Source organism: Dreissena polymorpha, chromosome 1 (genome assembly GCF_020536995.1).
Source record: "Dreissena polymorpha isolate Duluth1 chromosome 1, UMN_Dpol_1.0, whole genome shotgun sequence".
NCBI classification, from domain to species: Eukaryota; Metazoa; Mollusca; class Bivalvia; order Myida; family Dreissenidae; genus Dreissena; species Dreissena polymorpha.
Window position 1 is genome coordinate 43104024 of NC_068355.1, and position 17660 is coordinate 43121683.

The 17660-nt window shown below is 32.9% G+C and overlaps 3 protein-coding genes across 3 annotated transcripts in view; 1 reads left to right on the top strand and 2 right to left on the bottom strand.

Annotated features, from left to right (window-relative positions):
* Positions 1-394: 394 nt before the first annotated feature.
* Positions 395-7033, bottom strand: LOC127878423 (mesencephalic astrocyte-derived neurotrophic factor homolog). Its single transcript, XM_052424951.1, has 4 exons — positions 6880-7033; positions 6195-6319; positions 4865-5006; positions 395-2036 (listed from the first exon to the last, which is right to left on the bottom strand). The coding sequence occupies exons 1-4, from the start codon at positions 6974-6976 to the stop codon at positions 1837-1839; spliced, it is 564 nt and encodes a 187-aa protein (XP_052280911.1). The 5' UTR covers positions 6977-7033; the 3' UTR covers positions 395-1836.
* Positions 7034-7999: 966 nt separating this feature from the next.
* Positions 8000-15700, bottom strand: LOC127878412 (mesencephalic astrocyte-derived neurotrophic factor homolog). The gene is made up of 4 exons (XM_052424940.1): positions 15365-15700; positions 14680-14804; positions 13351-13492; positions 8000-10522 (listed from the first exon to the last, which is right to left on the bottom strand). Exons 1-4 carry the CDS (start codon positions 15459-15461, stop codon positions 10323-10325), a joined length of 564 nt encoding a protein of 187 aa, XP_052280900.1. The 5' UTR covers positions 15462-15700; the 3' UTR covers positions 8000-10322.
* Positions 15701-15702: 2 nt separating this feature from the next.
* LOC127878401 (heat shock 70 kDa protein 14-like) overlaps positions 15703-17660 on the top strand; it is a 32027-nt gene continuing 30069 nt past the window's right edge. Inside the window, exon 1 of the mRNA XM_052424930.1 lies at positions 15703-15843. Coding sequence (XP_052280890.1) covers positions 15772-15843 — 72 coding nt within the window. The 5' untranslated portion in view covers positions 15703-15771. The remainder of the gene's footprint in view (positions 15844-17660) is intronic.

Consider the following 17660-nt stretch of genomic DNA (forward strand, 5'->3'; position numbering starts at 1 on the left):
ATTGTCTATTTCAGATATTGTATAATGTTGGCTATGGAACATCAAAATCTATAATTTCATAGGAGATTTCAATAAATATGAATTCAGTCCCTTAAGTACATGTATATTTCTATACAAATGTAAACGAATCAAGTTCATTTAGTAGCTGTATATTTCTATATTTATAATAATCTAGTCCATTGTGAGTAAATGCCTATCAGAAGGGAATTTATCATTTAGAACATACAACAGGACAAGTTTCATTGTCCAGCTCAGTCTTTTTCCTACATAATATAAAGTGTGCATATGGTGTTGCTCAACCATTCGATGTAAATTGGTTGACATTTTGTGGAATCCAATATAGTTTAGTAGCCTAGTCAGTCCATGAGTGTGCATAATTAAAATTTCCAAGTCAAACAATTTTAAGGATTTATTTTTCCAAAACAAGATTTGTGTTTGTCAGAAACACAATGCCTCCTACTGTGCCGCTTTGATTTATTTATTTTTTATATTATTATATTCCTTTATTACTTCCTTTGTGAAAATGATCTGTACCTGCCAAATGATAAATAGAAATTATCTTCCTTTAAAGCTTGTTACTTCCCTTGGATTTGTTTTTTTACTTTTGACCTTGAAGGATGATCTTGACCTCTCACCACTCAAAATGTGCTGCTCCATGAGATACACATGCATGTCAAATATGAAGTTGCTTTCTTCAATATTACAAAAGATATGGCCAATGTTAAAGTTTTCGGACGGACGAACAGACGCCCTATATTTGACTTTTGACCATTAAGACTGACCTTGACCTTTCATCACTCAAAATGTGCAGCTCCATGAGATACACGTGCATGCCAAATATCAAGTTGCTATCTTCAATTGCAAAAGTTATGGCCAATGTTAAAGTTTTCGGACGGACGCACAGACTGACGGACAGTTCAAATGCAATATGCCACCATACCGGGGGCATAAAAAAGTATTTGAACATTAAACATACTGTATTTGTCACAATAAATGAATCCCTATTTACACACACATTAAACACCAATTATGAAATGAGACACACAAATATACATTTTTCAAAATGAAAAATGAGTAAGTGAATAAGCTCAAACTTAGTTTTAACATGATGTTACCAGTAAAATAAACTTACAATAACATTGACAAGGTCACACATTATGACATATAACTTCATACATACATGTGAAGTTCAAAATTAACTTATCTAATTTCAATCTTGTAATTTAAAATTATTTATTCTTTTCACAACATACTTATTTCATGACCATCAAAACTAGCTTTTAATGTTATTACCAGCAATCTGATCTAATTGAATACTGTTATAAACCATGATGATAAAAAAACGAATGATTTATATTTCATTCCATTTTGTATTGAATTCACACAAATGAAACCTAAATGGAAACATGTCAACATGAACTCTTTAATCTTTCTACAATGAGTCAATAACCCTAACAGCAAACAATTCATATTAAAATAATACAATCAAAATATCACTTTTTGATCATGTTGAGAAATACATGAAAATGGTTCAGTCTTTTTTCCTTTTTTTAAGTAGACTTAAGGCAAGCATTCTTAAAAAAAAAAAAACACAAGTCTAAAGAGTATAATCAGTGCTGAATAAAAAGCCATATTTCAGCACAAAAAGAAGGTTTACCGATATGTTCACAAATAGTTAAGTGAATGAAGCTTCAACTTTTAATTGTAAAAGTAATCTTTTTTCTTATATTTCCTTCTTAAAAGAAATTGTGTGTATAGGCTGATTTAAAAGCACTTTTACTTCCGTTAAGAAATACGTACTAAGTATTTAAATAATTCCTAAGGCTTAACATTCAATCAAAGTTCCTCCCTGTCCTTGAGTTTCTGGTATGCCTCTGGTGCATGTTTGGGCATCAACTGCTTCACTGCACGCTCAAATTCGGATTTCTCACTGCACCCTTTGCAAGCTGCATCTTCGTTCCAGTCCGACAAGATTTTCTTCAAGTCCTTGACCTTGAGTTTCTTGAAATTTATCTCGCCAAGGTCCACCTTCTTTTCTGTAAAATACAGCACACCAGGTTAAAACTTTAACTGTCAATGCTTTGCCTCAACATTCCCCATGCTACAGTGTCAAATGGCATAAGCAGTTAAATATTTAGAAATATTCGCTTTATTATCAGCATGAAAATTTCCCTACAATTACAGTAAAATTATGAAAGCAAGAGTTATGGCAATTGTACATGTCAATTTACATAATTGAGATATACCCATTAAATATCTAGTTAATACCTCCAACAGTTTTTATGATATGCAGATAAAAAAAGTTATAACGGGCTACTCTACTGTCTCTACACAAATAAGAGGCCCATGAGGGCCTGAATCGCTTTACTGCTATAAACACTGTGCAAGTTTGGAAAAAAACAAGACGGAAACTGTGTACTTAATCGCGCAAACAAGGAGAGATTTCTCAAATTAAAGGGATTATTATGTACTTATTTCTCGGATACCGCTCATATTCAATAGGGTTCAAGTCCTCATTGATATAAAGATACATGTACTGTGCAAATTTGGAAATGATTGGATGAAAACTGTGGAATTCATTGCGTAAACAAGCAGGATTTCAAAATTTTCTCATATTCAAGGGGAAGTCATTCTGGACTTATTGCTTCGATATTGCTCTTTTTAAAATAGGGTTTGAGTCCTTATTGATACAAAGACACTGTGCAAGTTTGCCAAGAATATGGATGAAAATTATGGACTTTATCACATAAAAAAACTGAATTTTCATTTTTTTCTCAAATTCAAGGGGAGATTATGATAATTCTGGACTTATAACTCTGATATTGCTCATTTTCAATAGGGTTTGACTCATCATTCAGATTAAGACACTGTGCAAGTTGGGAAATGATTGGATGAAAACTGTGGAATCTATTGCGTAAACAAGCCTTATTTCACAATTTTCTCAAATTCAAGGGGAGATAATTTTGGACTTATTACTCTGATGTAACCCATATTCAATAGGGTTCGAGTCCTCATTTATATAAAGACACTGAACAAGTTTGAAAGAATCGGATGAAAACTGTGGAATTTATCGCGTAAACAAGAAAAAGTCAAGGGGAGTTTATTGTGTACTTATTTCTCTGATACTGCTTATATTCAATAGGGTTCAAGTCATCATTGATATAAAGATACTGTGCAAATTTGGAAATAATTGGATGAAATCTGTGGAATTAATTGTGTACACAAGCAGGATTTAAAATTTTTCTCATATTCAAGGGGAAGTCCTTCTGGACTTATTGCTAAGATATTGCTCTTTTAAAAAAAAAGTTTGAGTCCTCATTGATACACAGACACTGTGCAAGTTTGCCAAGAATTGGATGAAAATTATGGACTTTATCACATAAAAAAACTGAATTTTCATATTTTTTTTCAAATTCAAGTGGAGATAATTCTGGACTTATAACTCTAATATTGCTCATTTTCAATAGGGCTTGACTCATTATTCAGATAAAGACACTGTGCTAGCTGGGAAAGGAATCGGATGAAAACTGTGGACTTTATCGCGTTAACAAGAAAAAGTCTAACGCACGCATGCACGGACAGAAACCACGCCATGACATAAGCTCTTCAGGCCTTCAGCCAGTAGAGCTAAAAACTAGTGAAGACTTTTAACCCTTAAAGAATTGTAAAGCCTGAATTATTGCTTTATAGTAAAAAAATATATATATATTTATTTTTGGGAGGCAGAGATGGGAGAAATAAAATTGTACAAAAAAAAGTATTGCCATACTTGTGTATGTGCCACAAGTGGCACATACTATCTGGAGAATGAGAACAATGCCCCCTATTGCACCGCTTTGAAATAAAATTTAAATATATCATTTGGCAGGTTTAGAAATTATCTCCCTTTTATAGCTTATTACTTCTCTTGGATTGTATTTTTTGACTTTTGACCTTAAAAGGATGACCTTGACCTTAAAATTTGTTTTAGATTATATCCTTAAAAAAATATTACTTCCCTTGTGAAAATGATCTGTACATTCCAAACGATATAAAATAGAAATTATCTCCCTTTAAAGCTTGTTACTTCCCTTGGATTTTGTTTTTTTACCTTTGACCTTGAAGGATAACCTTGACCTTTCACCACTCAAAATGTGAAGCTTCATGAGATACAAGTGCATGCCAAATATCAAGTTGCTATCTTCAATATTGCAAAAGTTATAGCCAATGTTAAAGTTTTCGGATGGACACACAGACAGACAGACAGACAGACAGACAGACAGACTGACAAATCAACTGCTATATGCCACCCTACCGGGGGTATAAAAACGTGTTTTGATTTTATAAAAAATACAAAACCCCTGAATAAGCCCAGAGGCTAACTCAAAATAAGGAAGCAAAAGTTATGATTCTTAAGCAATCAAAATCACAGCTGACAAATGCCCTTCTTGAATCAGTAGGATAAGGGGGATAAAGTAGAGCTAAAATTGCAGTAAAAATAATTCCAAAACCAATTCACACACAAATATGTGACCAGTTGGAATTTGAATTTCCGATCCCTGGACAGACAGTCTGGCATTCTTCCAACTGATCTTGCCTAGCTTGGCTGAGAACTAGTCCAGGTATTAACTGAAGATTCACTTTTTTAAGACATATTTAAGATGATAATTATGTGAGTGACAATAATATGCATATGAGAACTATTTATTTGAAACAAGTTTATGGCTATGATAAAAAGGAAAAAGTAATCTGACACTTCTTACAAATACATATGCATAACTTTCAAGACAACGGTGGCAAATCATAAACTCTGGTAAAACAAAACTTGGATTTGATTTCTTCAGTCAATCTCAAAAATCTTGTTGCACTGTGGTCATGTACATACCATATTTAAGGTCACAGATTTGAGGGTCAGCATCTTGCAGTTTTTCACAGATTTTCACCATTGGAAGATGATTCTTGAAAGGCCGTGACATCATTTTCAGAATGTTAGTAGCAGACGTAGCAGCACCTCCTATGTAATAGCACTGGAATATAAAATAATGAAAATCATGTAACTATTTTGTGTTTAAACAATTAAGTTATATTTGACAGCTGCAGAAGCTGTACAGACAGGTGAAGGTTCTTCAGAAGAACACCCATTTTACCCTTTGCATGCAGGGAAATCTGTCGTCTGCTAAAATGTTGTCTGATGAATGTCTTAAATTAACATTTTCTTTGATTTTTTTCAAAGGATACTATCAGAATAGCAAACAGTTTGGATCCTGATGAGACGCCATATTCTGTGGCGTCTTATCTGGATCTAAACTGTTTGCAAAGGCCTTCAAAATTCAGTTCCAGCACTGAAAGGGTTAAATCTTTCCTCCAGACTCCTAATGAAGCAGCAATCCAAAAGAAGAAGCTTAAGTTATATTGATTTTGTATGACACAACAGTATCATTGATTCATGTTATACAATTATTTGAAATTATTAAAGATAAGAATGGTATTACTAAATTCATTAGACAATACCGGTTATATAGAAAGTATATTTACTTTATAGAAAGCCATTCACAGCGCATTAAACAGACATTTAAAGTGATTCAACAATTTGAATATCCTTATGCAAGTTCTTCATAATTCTCTAAATGCAAATCTATGAGTGGTTAAAGAGACCTTTTCACGTTTAGATTAATCAACAAAATAGAAAATATTGTTTCAGAATAACACATTTTCCTAAATCTCTATTTTTTTTGGCTAGGAAACAGTATTCTGTACATTTACCATGCTCTAAAATATCCATGATATGCATCTTTTAAAACCTGAAAATTATAAGCATTACAACCCGAAACAGTTGTATAATTTGGAAAGTTCTATTGTAATAATTATATTTTGTGACATTGTGAGGATTGTTTCTATTAAGAATGAAATATATGCAGTGTCGTGTTAGCACCGATGGCTTAGTGGTTTAAGCGCTTAACTTTTACTCAAAGGGTCAGTGGTTATAGCCCAGGCTTTGATAACTTTTTTTTCTTTAATTGCATTTTTGTTTTATACTGGAACTCTTTTGTTCCAATGTTTACATTTATCAATCTGAAGCATTTAATGACACATTTCAAAACATCATACTAAAATCTGTGAAAAGGTCCCTATAAATATTTGATAATTTAGAACCACATATCCAGGTTCACACGAACTAGTGTTAAATGGGAAGTGTTGTAAAATAATGTACTTACAAATCTTTCATCTTTTTCTTTGAGATTCTTGCAAAATTTCTGAAATGTTGCTTCGATAGTGTCTGTGTCTTTATCCTTTATGTCCGGGTACTTTTTTTCAAAGTTGCGCAATACATTCACACAAACTGAAAGAAAAAAGCGCACCAGAGGTTGGGTTTACACTTGTGATCAAAGATACAGAGTTACAATAGCATAAAATGATGCAAGTTATATATGTGTTGAAATGTAAGTGTGTGTTACTGTTAAGAAATATAATTCTATGTGTAGAAAGCATGTAGTGTTTTAAAAACACAATTAACATCATAATGTTAATTACGGCACGCTTGAAGTTGCTGTTTTCAATTAATTTATCTACTGTGCTGTTGTGTGAAAAATCCCTGAACGTTCATAGTAGATCTACATAGATATGGTGTCCGCCAAGCAATCAGGAGATCATGGGTTCAATCCCCACTTTGGGAGGGTTCTTTAGATCTCCCAAAATGACACCGGAGCTCCTTGCATAGTAAAAGTGCCTCAATGCTCCAGTGAAGCCCTGAACTTCATGGGAAGAAGAAGATGTATACCAAGTTATATTAAAATTAGAAAACTGGTCAACTAATAAAACAAGCAAAGCCCAAGGCGACACAACACTTTATATTATAAGCATACAAATCATACATGGGTTATTCAACTTTTAAATACATACCTTCACAATCTTCTTCTTGAAGTGGTTTCTTGCCCTCAGTTCTTAAAAAGAACGCACAGAAAGCCACACATGCAACTAGGCGTAGAGTTTTTGACATCTTGAAAGTCGTTTGTGTATTTGTCAACAGTATTTCTAAAGTAAAAGTAGAGAAACTGCGTAATTCATAAGAAAAAAAAACACACACAAATTCAATGAAAAATTAACATGCACAATTACTTAACAAATATAATGTCACCATTAATTGGACACTAATCTTAGGGACGCGACCTCAGAAGGAATATTTCACCTTTTGATCGACAAAAACCAGTGAATTGGAACTGGAAAGGTATTCACAACTAAATTTAACAACTTATGCAAATTATTAAGAACAATTTAATACCAAACGGAACGCAACACTTATAGGTGGGCAATAACTATTGCTTAAAAGTATGTTGGCTTCCGTTATAAATTGCTACTGGTTATTAAATATCCGCCCCGTATAAATACACCGTATCTCGACCAATCTTAGCCTAAACTGATCTAACAGCAGCTTTGACAAAAAAAATCATGTAAGATTTTAGCCATTTTCATTATATTGTCAACAATAAAAACAGCACTATCTAAAATTCTTCTACATTTACTAAACATGAATAATCCCTCATCAAAATCATTTGATCGATGAATTGAGTGGCCGCAGTGCATCCCGAGCACATGATATGGCATTACTACAGCTCATGTCCTTGTATTATCTAACATCTAACGACAAGCTTACGTTACGTCTGAATTTCGGTGTTTAAAAACCTGAACATTTGTTATCGATGTGTAGTTTAATTAAGGACATGAGAGAGATACCAAGAAGATAAATACATTTACGTTACTGTAATTAATAAATTGTATTTGACGGCTCGAGGAATTTATGTTTAATATGTATTCAAATGCAAAAATAAGTCGCACAATTTAAAAAAAATACGGTTTTATGGTGCAGCATACATACTTAAATTATTTCTTAAATAGTTATAACCCCCACCTACGTAGAATGGGTGTATACAGGAGTCACCATGCACGTTTGTCCATATGTCTTTTTGTAGATACAAACTTCCGACGAAGTACAGCCAGGTAACAAAAAACAGAACACACCTCATTATGTTTAAATACGCTGTATTTGTATGGAATGACTACACTACAACCGTATTCTTCAGTGGCTGGTTCAGAACCAGATTCATTAAGACTATGAACAAAAATGAATAACACGAAAAAACTTTGACGGTTCAAAACTATTGTGAGAGAAACGCTGGAAATTGATTGTTGCATCGTTATTTAAGACTGATTATTCATCTGATTTCAAAGCAATATCCTGCACTACATATACATGTACATGATTGCAGATAAACAAATGAAGTTAATTGTATCTATATTGATTATACTTACAGGCAATATTTGATTAAATGATGATGCTTTTGTAAAATTATTAAATCAGCGTCTAGACTAACAAGACATGCAAATCGTGATTTACTATTAATTCATTGAACAGGTCATTCAAGCGTTTATGGTTAAAAAACATTGTTAAACAATTATTTTATGACCCATGTTTTATATATTTTAGCTATCCAGAGACTTAAATTTCCTGCAATTGTCTATTTCAGATATTGTATAATGTTGGCTATGGAACATCAAAATCTATAATTTCATAGGAGATTTCAATAAATATGAATTCAGTCCCTTAAGTACATGTATATTTCTATACAAATGTAAACGAATCAAGTTCATTTAGTAGCTGTATATTTCTATATTTATAATAATCTAGTCCATTGTGAGTAAATGCCTATCAGAAGGGAATTTATCATTTAGAACATACAACAGGACAAGTTTCATTGTCCAGCTCAGTCTTTTTCCTACATAATATAAAGTGTGCATATGGTGTTGCTCAACCATTCGATGTAAATTGGTTGACATTTTGTGGAATCCAATATAGTTTAGTAGCCTAGTCAGTCCATGAGTGTGCATAATTAAAATTTCCAAGTCAAACAATTTTAAGGATTTATTTTCCAAAACAAGATTTGTGTTTGTCAGAAACACAATGCCTCCTACTGTGCCGCTTTGATTTATTTATTTTTTATATTATTATATTCCTTTATTACTTCCTTTGTGAAAATGATCTGTACCTGCCAAATGATAAATAGAAATTATCTTCCTTTAAAGCTTGTTACTTCCCTTGGATTTGTTTTTTTACTTTTGACCTTGAAGGATGATCTTGACCTCTCACCACTCAAAATGTGCTGCTCCATGAGATACACATGCATGTCAAATATGAAGTTGCTTTCTTCAATATTACAAAAGATATGGCCAATGTTAAAGTTTTCGGACGGACGAACAGACGCCCTATATTTGACTTTTGACCATTAAGACTGACCTTGACCTTTCATCACTCAAAATGTGCAGCTCCATGAGATACACGTGCATGCCAAATATCAAGTTGCTATCTTCAATTGCAAAAGTTATGGCCAATGTTAAAGTTTTCGGACGGACGCACAGACTGACGGACAGTTCAAATGCAATATGCCACCATACCGGGGGCATAAAAAAGTATTTGAACATTAAACATACTGTATTTGTCACAATAAATGAATCCCTATTTACACACACATTAAACACCAATTATGAAATGAGACACACAAATATACATTTTTCAAAATGAAAAATGAGTAAGTGAATAAGCTCAAACTTAGTTTTAACATGATGTTACCAGTAAAATAAACTTACAATAACATTGACAAGGTCACACATTATGACATATAACTTCATACATACATGTGAAGTTCAAAATTAACTTATCTAATTTCAATCTTGTAATTTAAAATTATTTATTCTTTTCACAACATACTTATTTCATGACCATCAAAACTAGCTTTTAATGTTATTACCAGCAATCTGATCTAATTGAATACTGTTATAAACCATGATGATAAAAAAACGAATGATTTATATTTCATTCCATTTTGTATTGAATTCACACAAATGAAACCTAAATGGAAACATGTCAACATGAACTCTTTAATCTTTCTACAATGAGTCAATAACCCTAACAGCAAACAATTCATATTAAAATAATACAATCAAAATATCACTTTTTGATCATGTTGAGAAATACATGAAAATGGTTCAGTCTTTTTTCCTTTTTTTAAGTAGACTTAAGGCAAGCATTCTTAAAAAAAAAAAAACACAAGTCTAAAGAGTATAATCAGTGCTGAATAAAAAGCCATATTTCAGCACAAAAAGAAGGTTTACCGATATGTTCACAAATAGTTAAGTGAATGAAGCTTCAACTTTTAATTGTAAAAGTAATCTTTTTTCTTATATTTCCTTCTTAAAAGAAATTGTGTGTATAGGCTGATTTAAAAGCACTTTTACTTCCGTTAAGAAATACGTACTAAGTATTTAAATAATTCCTAAGGCTTAACATTCAATCAAAGTTCCTCCCTGTCCTTGAGTTTCTGGTATGCCTCTGGTGCATGTTTGGGCATCAACTGCTTCACTGCACGCTCAAATTCGGATTTCTCACTGCACCCTTTGCAAGCTGCATCTTCGTTCCAGTCCGACAAGATTTTCTTCAAGTCCTTGACCTTGAGTTTCTTGAAATTTATCTCGCCAAGGTCCACCTTCTTTTCTGTAAAATACAGCACACCAGGTTAAAACTTTAACTGTCAATGCTTTGCCTCAACATTCCCCATGCTACAGTGTCAAATGGCATAAGCAGTTAAATATTTAGAAATATTCGCTTTATTATCAGCATGAAAATTTCCCTACAATTACAGTAAAATTATGAAAGCAAGAGTTATGGCAATTGTACATGTCAATTTACATAATTGAGATATACCCATTAAATATCTAGTTAATACCTCCAACAGTTTTTATGATATGCAGATAAAAAAAGTTATAACGGGCTACTCTACTGTCTCTACACAAATAAGAGGCCCATGAGGGCCTGAATCGCTTTACTGCTATAAACACTGTGCAAGTTTGGAAAAAAACAAGACGGAAACTGTGTACTTAATCGCGCAAACAAGGAGAGATTTCTCAAATTAAAGGGATTATTATGTACTTATTTCTCGGATACCGCTCATATTCAATAGGGTTCAAGTCCTCATTGATATAAAGATACATGTACTGTGCAAATTTGGAAATGATTGGATGAAAACTGTGGAATTCATTGCGTAAACAAGCAGGATTTCAAAATTTTCTCATATTCAAGGGGAAGTCATTCTGGACTTATTGCTTCGATATTGCTCTTTTTAAAATAGGGTTTGAGTCCTTATTGATACAAAGACACTGTGCAAGTTTGCCAAGAATATGGATGAAAATTATGGACTTTATCACATAAAAAAACTGAATTTTCATTTTTTTCTCAAATTCAAGGGGAGATTATGATAATTCTGGACTTATAACTCTGATATTGCTCATTTTCAATAGGGTTTGACTCATCATTCAGATTAAGACACTGTGCAAGTTGGGAAATGATTGGATGAAAACTGTGGAATCTATTGCGTAAACAAGCCTTATTTCACAATTTTCTCAAATTCAAGGGGAGATAATTTTGGACTTATTACTCTGATGTAACCCATATTCAATAGGGTTCGAGTCCTCATTTATATAAAGACACTGAACAAGTTTGAAAGAATCGGATGAAAACTGTGGAATTTATCGCGTAAACAAGAAAAAGTCAAGGGGAGTTTATTGTGTACTTATTTCTCTGATACTGCTTATATTCAATAGGGTTCAAGTCATCATTGATATAAAGATACTGTGCAAATTTGGAAATAATTGGATGAAATCTGTGGAATTAATTGTGTACACAAGCAGGATTTAAAATTTTTCTCATATTCAAGGGGAAGTCCTTCTGGACTTATTGCTAAGATATTGCTCTTTTAAAAAAAAAGTTTGAGTCCTCATTGATACACAGACACTGTGCAAGTTTGCCAAGAATTGGATGAAAATTATGGACTTTATCACATAAAAAAACTGAATTTTCATATTTTTTTTCAAATTCAAGTGGAGATAATTCTGGACTTATAACTCTAATATTGCTCATTTTCAATAGGGCTTGACTCATTATTCAGATAAAGACACTGTGCTAGCTGGGAAAGGAATCGGATGAAAACTGTGGACTTTATCGCGTTAACAAGAAAAAGTCTAACGCACGCATGCACGGACAGAAACCACGCCATGACATAAGCTCTTCAGGCCTTCAGCCAGTAGAGCTAAAAACTAGTGAAGACTTTTAACCCTTAAAGAATTGTAAAGCCTGAATTATTGCTTTATAGTAAAAAAATATATATATATTTATTTTTGGGAGGCAGAGATGGGAGAAATAAAATTGTACAAAAAAAAGTATTGCCATACTTGTGTATGTGCCACAAGTGGCACATACTATCTGGAGAATGAGAACAATGCCCCCTATTGCACCGCTTTGAAATAAAATTTAAATATATCATTTGGCAGGTTTAGAAATTATCTCCCTTTTATAGCTTATTACTTCTCTTGGATTGTATTTTTTGACTTTTGACCTTAAAAGGATGACCTTGACCTTAAAATTTGTTTTAGATTATATCCTTAAAAAAATATTACTTCCCTTGTGAAAATGATCTGTACATTCCAAACGATATAAAATAGAAATTATCTCCCTTTAAAGCTTGTTACTTCCCTTGGATTTTGTTTTTTTACCTTTGACCTTGAAGGATAACCTTGACCTTTCACCACTCAAAATGTGAAGCTTCATGAGATACAAGTGCATGCCAAATATCAAGTTGCTATCTTCAATATTGCAAAAGTTATAGCCAATGTTAAAGTTTTCGGATGGACACACAGACAGACAGACAGACAGACAGACAGACAGACTGACAAATCAACTGCTATATGCCACCCTACCGGGGGTATAAAAACGTGTTTTGATTTTATAAAAAATACAAAACCCCTGAATAAGCCCAGAGGCTAACTCAAAATAAGGAAGCAAAAGTTATGATTCTTAAGCAATCAAAATCACAGCTGACAAATGCCCTTCTTGAATCAGTAGGATAAGGGGGATAAAGTAGAGCTAAAATTGCAGTAAAAATAATTCCAAAACCAATTCACACACAAATATGTGACCAGTTGGAATTTGAATTTCCGATCCCTGGACAGACAGTCTGGCATTCTTCCAACTGATCTTGCCTAGCTTGGCTGAGAACTAGTCCAGGTATTAACTGAAGATTCACTTTTTTAAGACATATTTAAGATGATAATTATGTGAGTGACAATAATATGCATATGAGAACTATTTATTTGAAACAAGTTTATGGCTATGATAAAAAGGAAAAAGTAATCTGACACTTCTTACAAATACATATGCATAACTTTCAAGACAACGGTGGCAAATCATAAACTCTGGTAAAACAAAACTTGGATTTGATTTCTTCAGTCAATCTCAAAAATCTTGTTGCACTGTGGTCATGTACATACCATATTTAAGGTCACAGATTTGAGGGTCAGCATCTTGCAGTTTTTCACAGATTTTCACCATTGGAAGATGATTCTTGAAAGGCCGTGACATCATTTTCAGAATGTTAGTAGCAGACGTAGCAGCACCTCCTATGTAATAGCACTGGAATATAAAATAATGAAAATCATGTAACTATTTTGTGTTTAAACAATTAAGTTATATTTGACAGCTGCAGAAGCTGTACAGACAGGTGAAGGTTCTTCAGAAGAACACCCATTTTACCCTTTGCATGCAGGGAAATCTGTCGTCTGCTAAAATGTTGTCTGATGAATGTCTTAAATTAACATTTTCTTTGATTTTTTTCAAAGGATACTATCAGAATAGCAAACAGTTTGGATCCTGATGAGACGCCATATTCTGTGGCGTCTTATCTGGATCTAAACTGTTTGCAAAGGCCTTCAAAATTCAGTTCCAGCACTGAAAGGGTTAAATCTTTCCTCCAGACTCCTAATGAAGCAGCAATCCAAAAGAAGAAGCTTAAGTTATATTGATTTTGTATGACACAACAGTATCATTGATTCATGTTATACAATTATTTGAAATTATTAAAGATAAGAATGGTATTACTAAATTCATTAGACAATACCGGTTATATAGAAAGTATATTTACTTTATAGAAAGCCATTCACAGCGCATTAAACAGACATTTAAAGTGATTCAACAATTTGAATATCCTTATGCAAGTTCTTCATAATTCTCTAAATGCAAATCTATGAGTGGTTAAAGAGACCTTTTCACGTTTAGATTAATCAACAAAATAGAAAATATTGTTTCAGAATAACACATTTTCCTAAATCTCTATTTTTTTGGCTAGGAAACAGTATTCTGTACATTTACCATGCTCTAAAATATCCATGATATGCATCTTTTAAAACCTGAAAATTATAAGCATTACAACCCGAAACAGTTGTATAATTTGGAAAGTTCTATTGTAATAATTATATTTTGTGACATTGTGAGGATTGTTTCTATTAAGAATGAAATATATGCAGTGTCGTGTTAGCACCGATGGCTTAGTGGTTTAAGCGCTTAACTTTTACTCAAAGGGTCAGTGGTTATAGCCCAGGCTTTGATAACTTTTTTTTCTTTAATTGCATTTTTGTTTTATACTGGAACTCTTTTGTTCCAATGTTTACATTTATCAATCTGAAGCATTTAATGACACATTTCAAAACATCATACTAAAATCTGTGAAAAGGTCCCTATAAATATTTGATAATTTAGAACCACATATCCAGGTTCACACGAACTAGTGTTAAATGGGAAGTGTTGTAAAATAATGTACTTACAAATCTTTCATCTTTTTCTTTGAGATTCTTGCAAAATTTCTGAAATGTTGCTTCGATAGTGTCTGTGTCTTTATCCTTTATGTCCGGGTACTTTTTTTCAAAGTTGCGCAATACATTCACACAAACTGAAAGAAAAAAGCGCACCAGAGGTTGGGTTTACACTTGTGATCAAAGATACAGAGTTACAATAGCATAAAATGATGCAAGTTATATATGTGTTGAAATGTAAGTGTGTGTTACTGTTAAGAAATATAATTCTATGTGTAGAAAGCATGTAGTGTTTTAAAAACACAATTAACATCATAATGTTAATTACGGCACGCTTGAAGTTGCTGTTTTCAATTAATTTATCTACTGTGCTGTTGTGTGAAAAATCCCTGAACGTTCATAGTAGATCTACATAGATATGGTGTCCGCCAAGCAATCAGGAGATCATGGGTTCAATCCCCACTTTGGGAGGGTTCTTTAGATCTCCCAAAATGACACCGGAGCTCCTTGCATAGTAAAAGTGCCTCAATGCTCCAGTGAAGCCCTGAACTTCATGGGAAGAAGAAGATGTATACCAAGTTATATTAAAATTAGAAAACTGGTCAACTAATAAAACAAGCAAAGCCCAAGGCGACACAACACTTTATATTATAAGCATACAAATCATACATGGGTTATTCAACTTTTAAATACATACCTTCACAATCTTCTTCTTGAAGTGGTTTCTTGCCCTCAGTTCTTAAAAAGAACGCACAGAAAGCCACACATGCAACTAGGCGTAGAGTTTTTGACATCTTGAAAGTCGTTTGTGTATTTGTCAACAGTATTTCTAAAGTAAAAGTAGAGAAACTGCGTAAAATTATAACACAATTTCAAATGAAACTGGGTGATCTTGAACTGGAAAAAGTTAATGAGTTATTCCATAAATGAACTATGACGCCGATTCTCTCTATAGTATTGTTTTTGACAAGAAAAGCCAATATATTTTTCTTTCAAGTTATTTCAACGTGTTCGTATGTCAGTAGTTGATATATTTGGCAACTTGTGATTGGCTAAAATAAAAACCGGCGTTTTACTTCCGGATAACGGTTCTCGCGAGAGGTTATGTTATTCAAGATGGAAGCCGCCTATGGTGTTCACTTTGGGTGCACATCGGCATGTCTAGCTGTAACTAAGGTAAATAAGAATTAAAAGGGCTCGTTGTTGTACAGAGAACACCGAAAATTAATACACTTTATTTAATCGGTATAATTGTTATGGTAATGAATTTGTTTTCTATCGAGATGTCAGTTTCCCTTAGGAACTTGTTCGCCCTCATTCATCATTGTACTCCTATAAATATGAGGTCGATTTACATCGACCTCATATCGTTTAACGTTATTTTGCAATAGCATCGTACCGACATGAATTCATGTCGGAAGCTTTAACGGCATCAAATTCATATAACGGCACAGAATAATCATGCAATAAATAATTAAACATAAAATATAAACATTATTTTACTAATTGCATTAGAAAAATGTTTATACAAACTTACAAGTAATGATAGTCCAGACCTTAAAACACTACCACTGTTCAAATTCCATATTGTTGCCATATAGCACTGTGTAAATTGAAAGTTGCATAATGTTACCTCATTGGTCGGTTATAAATACAATGTTTCTATATATATAGTATTCGATTTAGACGAAAATAATTATTTACGTGGAATGTCATATTAGTTTTCCATTAAAACTATGATCTTGCCGTGTGTGTTTATGGACGTTATTTATTATGTTATACTTATTTTTGTATTTCATTAAGAATTAGAATGTGTAGCCCTTTTTGTTAACTGTTTTTAGCAAACGATTCGCGGCTTAATAAGACACGGAAAATAGTTAAAGCGACACTTTCATTTAAAGGTTTAATGTGAACAATATTAAATGAAACTTTTTTTTGGTATTAATATATTTTATTGACATGTTACTTCGATACTTGAAAAGGTGTTTAGTCTTTAAAAAGATGTCGCTGATATTGTTAATTTCAATAACTGTCAATATGCTTAATGTTGTATAAGAAATTGAATCGTTTCACTGAGTTGTATTCACGCCTAAAATCTGATATCGTAAAACGCGCAACGGTTAAGAATAAGGTCTGAATAAGTTTAAGTATTCAGATTCGAATATCAGCAGCTGTGCCAGCTGGGAAGTCCCGTTTTGAATTTAACAACCGCAAGCGAAACAACATACTTTTTTAAGTCTTGCACTTAGACTCCATGATCACAAATATAGGTCCCTGCTGTGGCGTATGACACCATAGTGTTATTTAGTATTGGTCGGCACAGTATCTGATAATAACGAGATAATTGGTTTGTGCTGCACACAGGGGCAATAAAACCACAGATCTATCAATAAACAAGATTATTGAGATATCTTTTATTGAACATCGCGATAAAAATGCTCAAACCACGGACTCTAGATTACACGGATAAGAAACATGGCAACATTCTCAGAATCATCACTGTTATATGTGTAATCGCTTAACAATTCGTCTAAAAATAATTTATATATATTTGAGTTGAAGACGATGTACTGTTGTATAAGTCTGAATAAACTATCTGTCTGCCTGTCTAATTCCAAGCCGTCATCGTCCCAGTGAAAAAAATCTGATTTGAATAGTTGGACATGATGCCCTGACGTCAAAATACGAAATGACCCGCGTAACACCGACCGTGATTTTCAAGAATCTTTAATAAATTGATAATTTAAGGTAAATATCATTTCATATAATTATACACAACTCCCTTGTTGATAATTAACAGCAAACGATGAATGTTTTTGACAACCATTTTATTTCAAGTATGCATGCAAAGCCGAATAAAATCGAGAGGGTCCGCTATATACGCTGTTTCATCATAAATTTAACACCCTTTCTGTGTTATAAACAAGAGCTGAAATCGTTAATTTATTCAGATTTATTTGTAAGATAAGATAAGATAAGATAATCTTTTATTA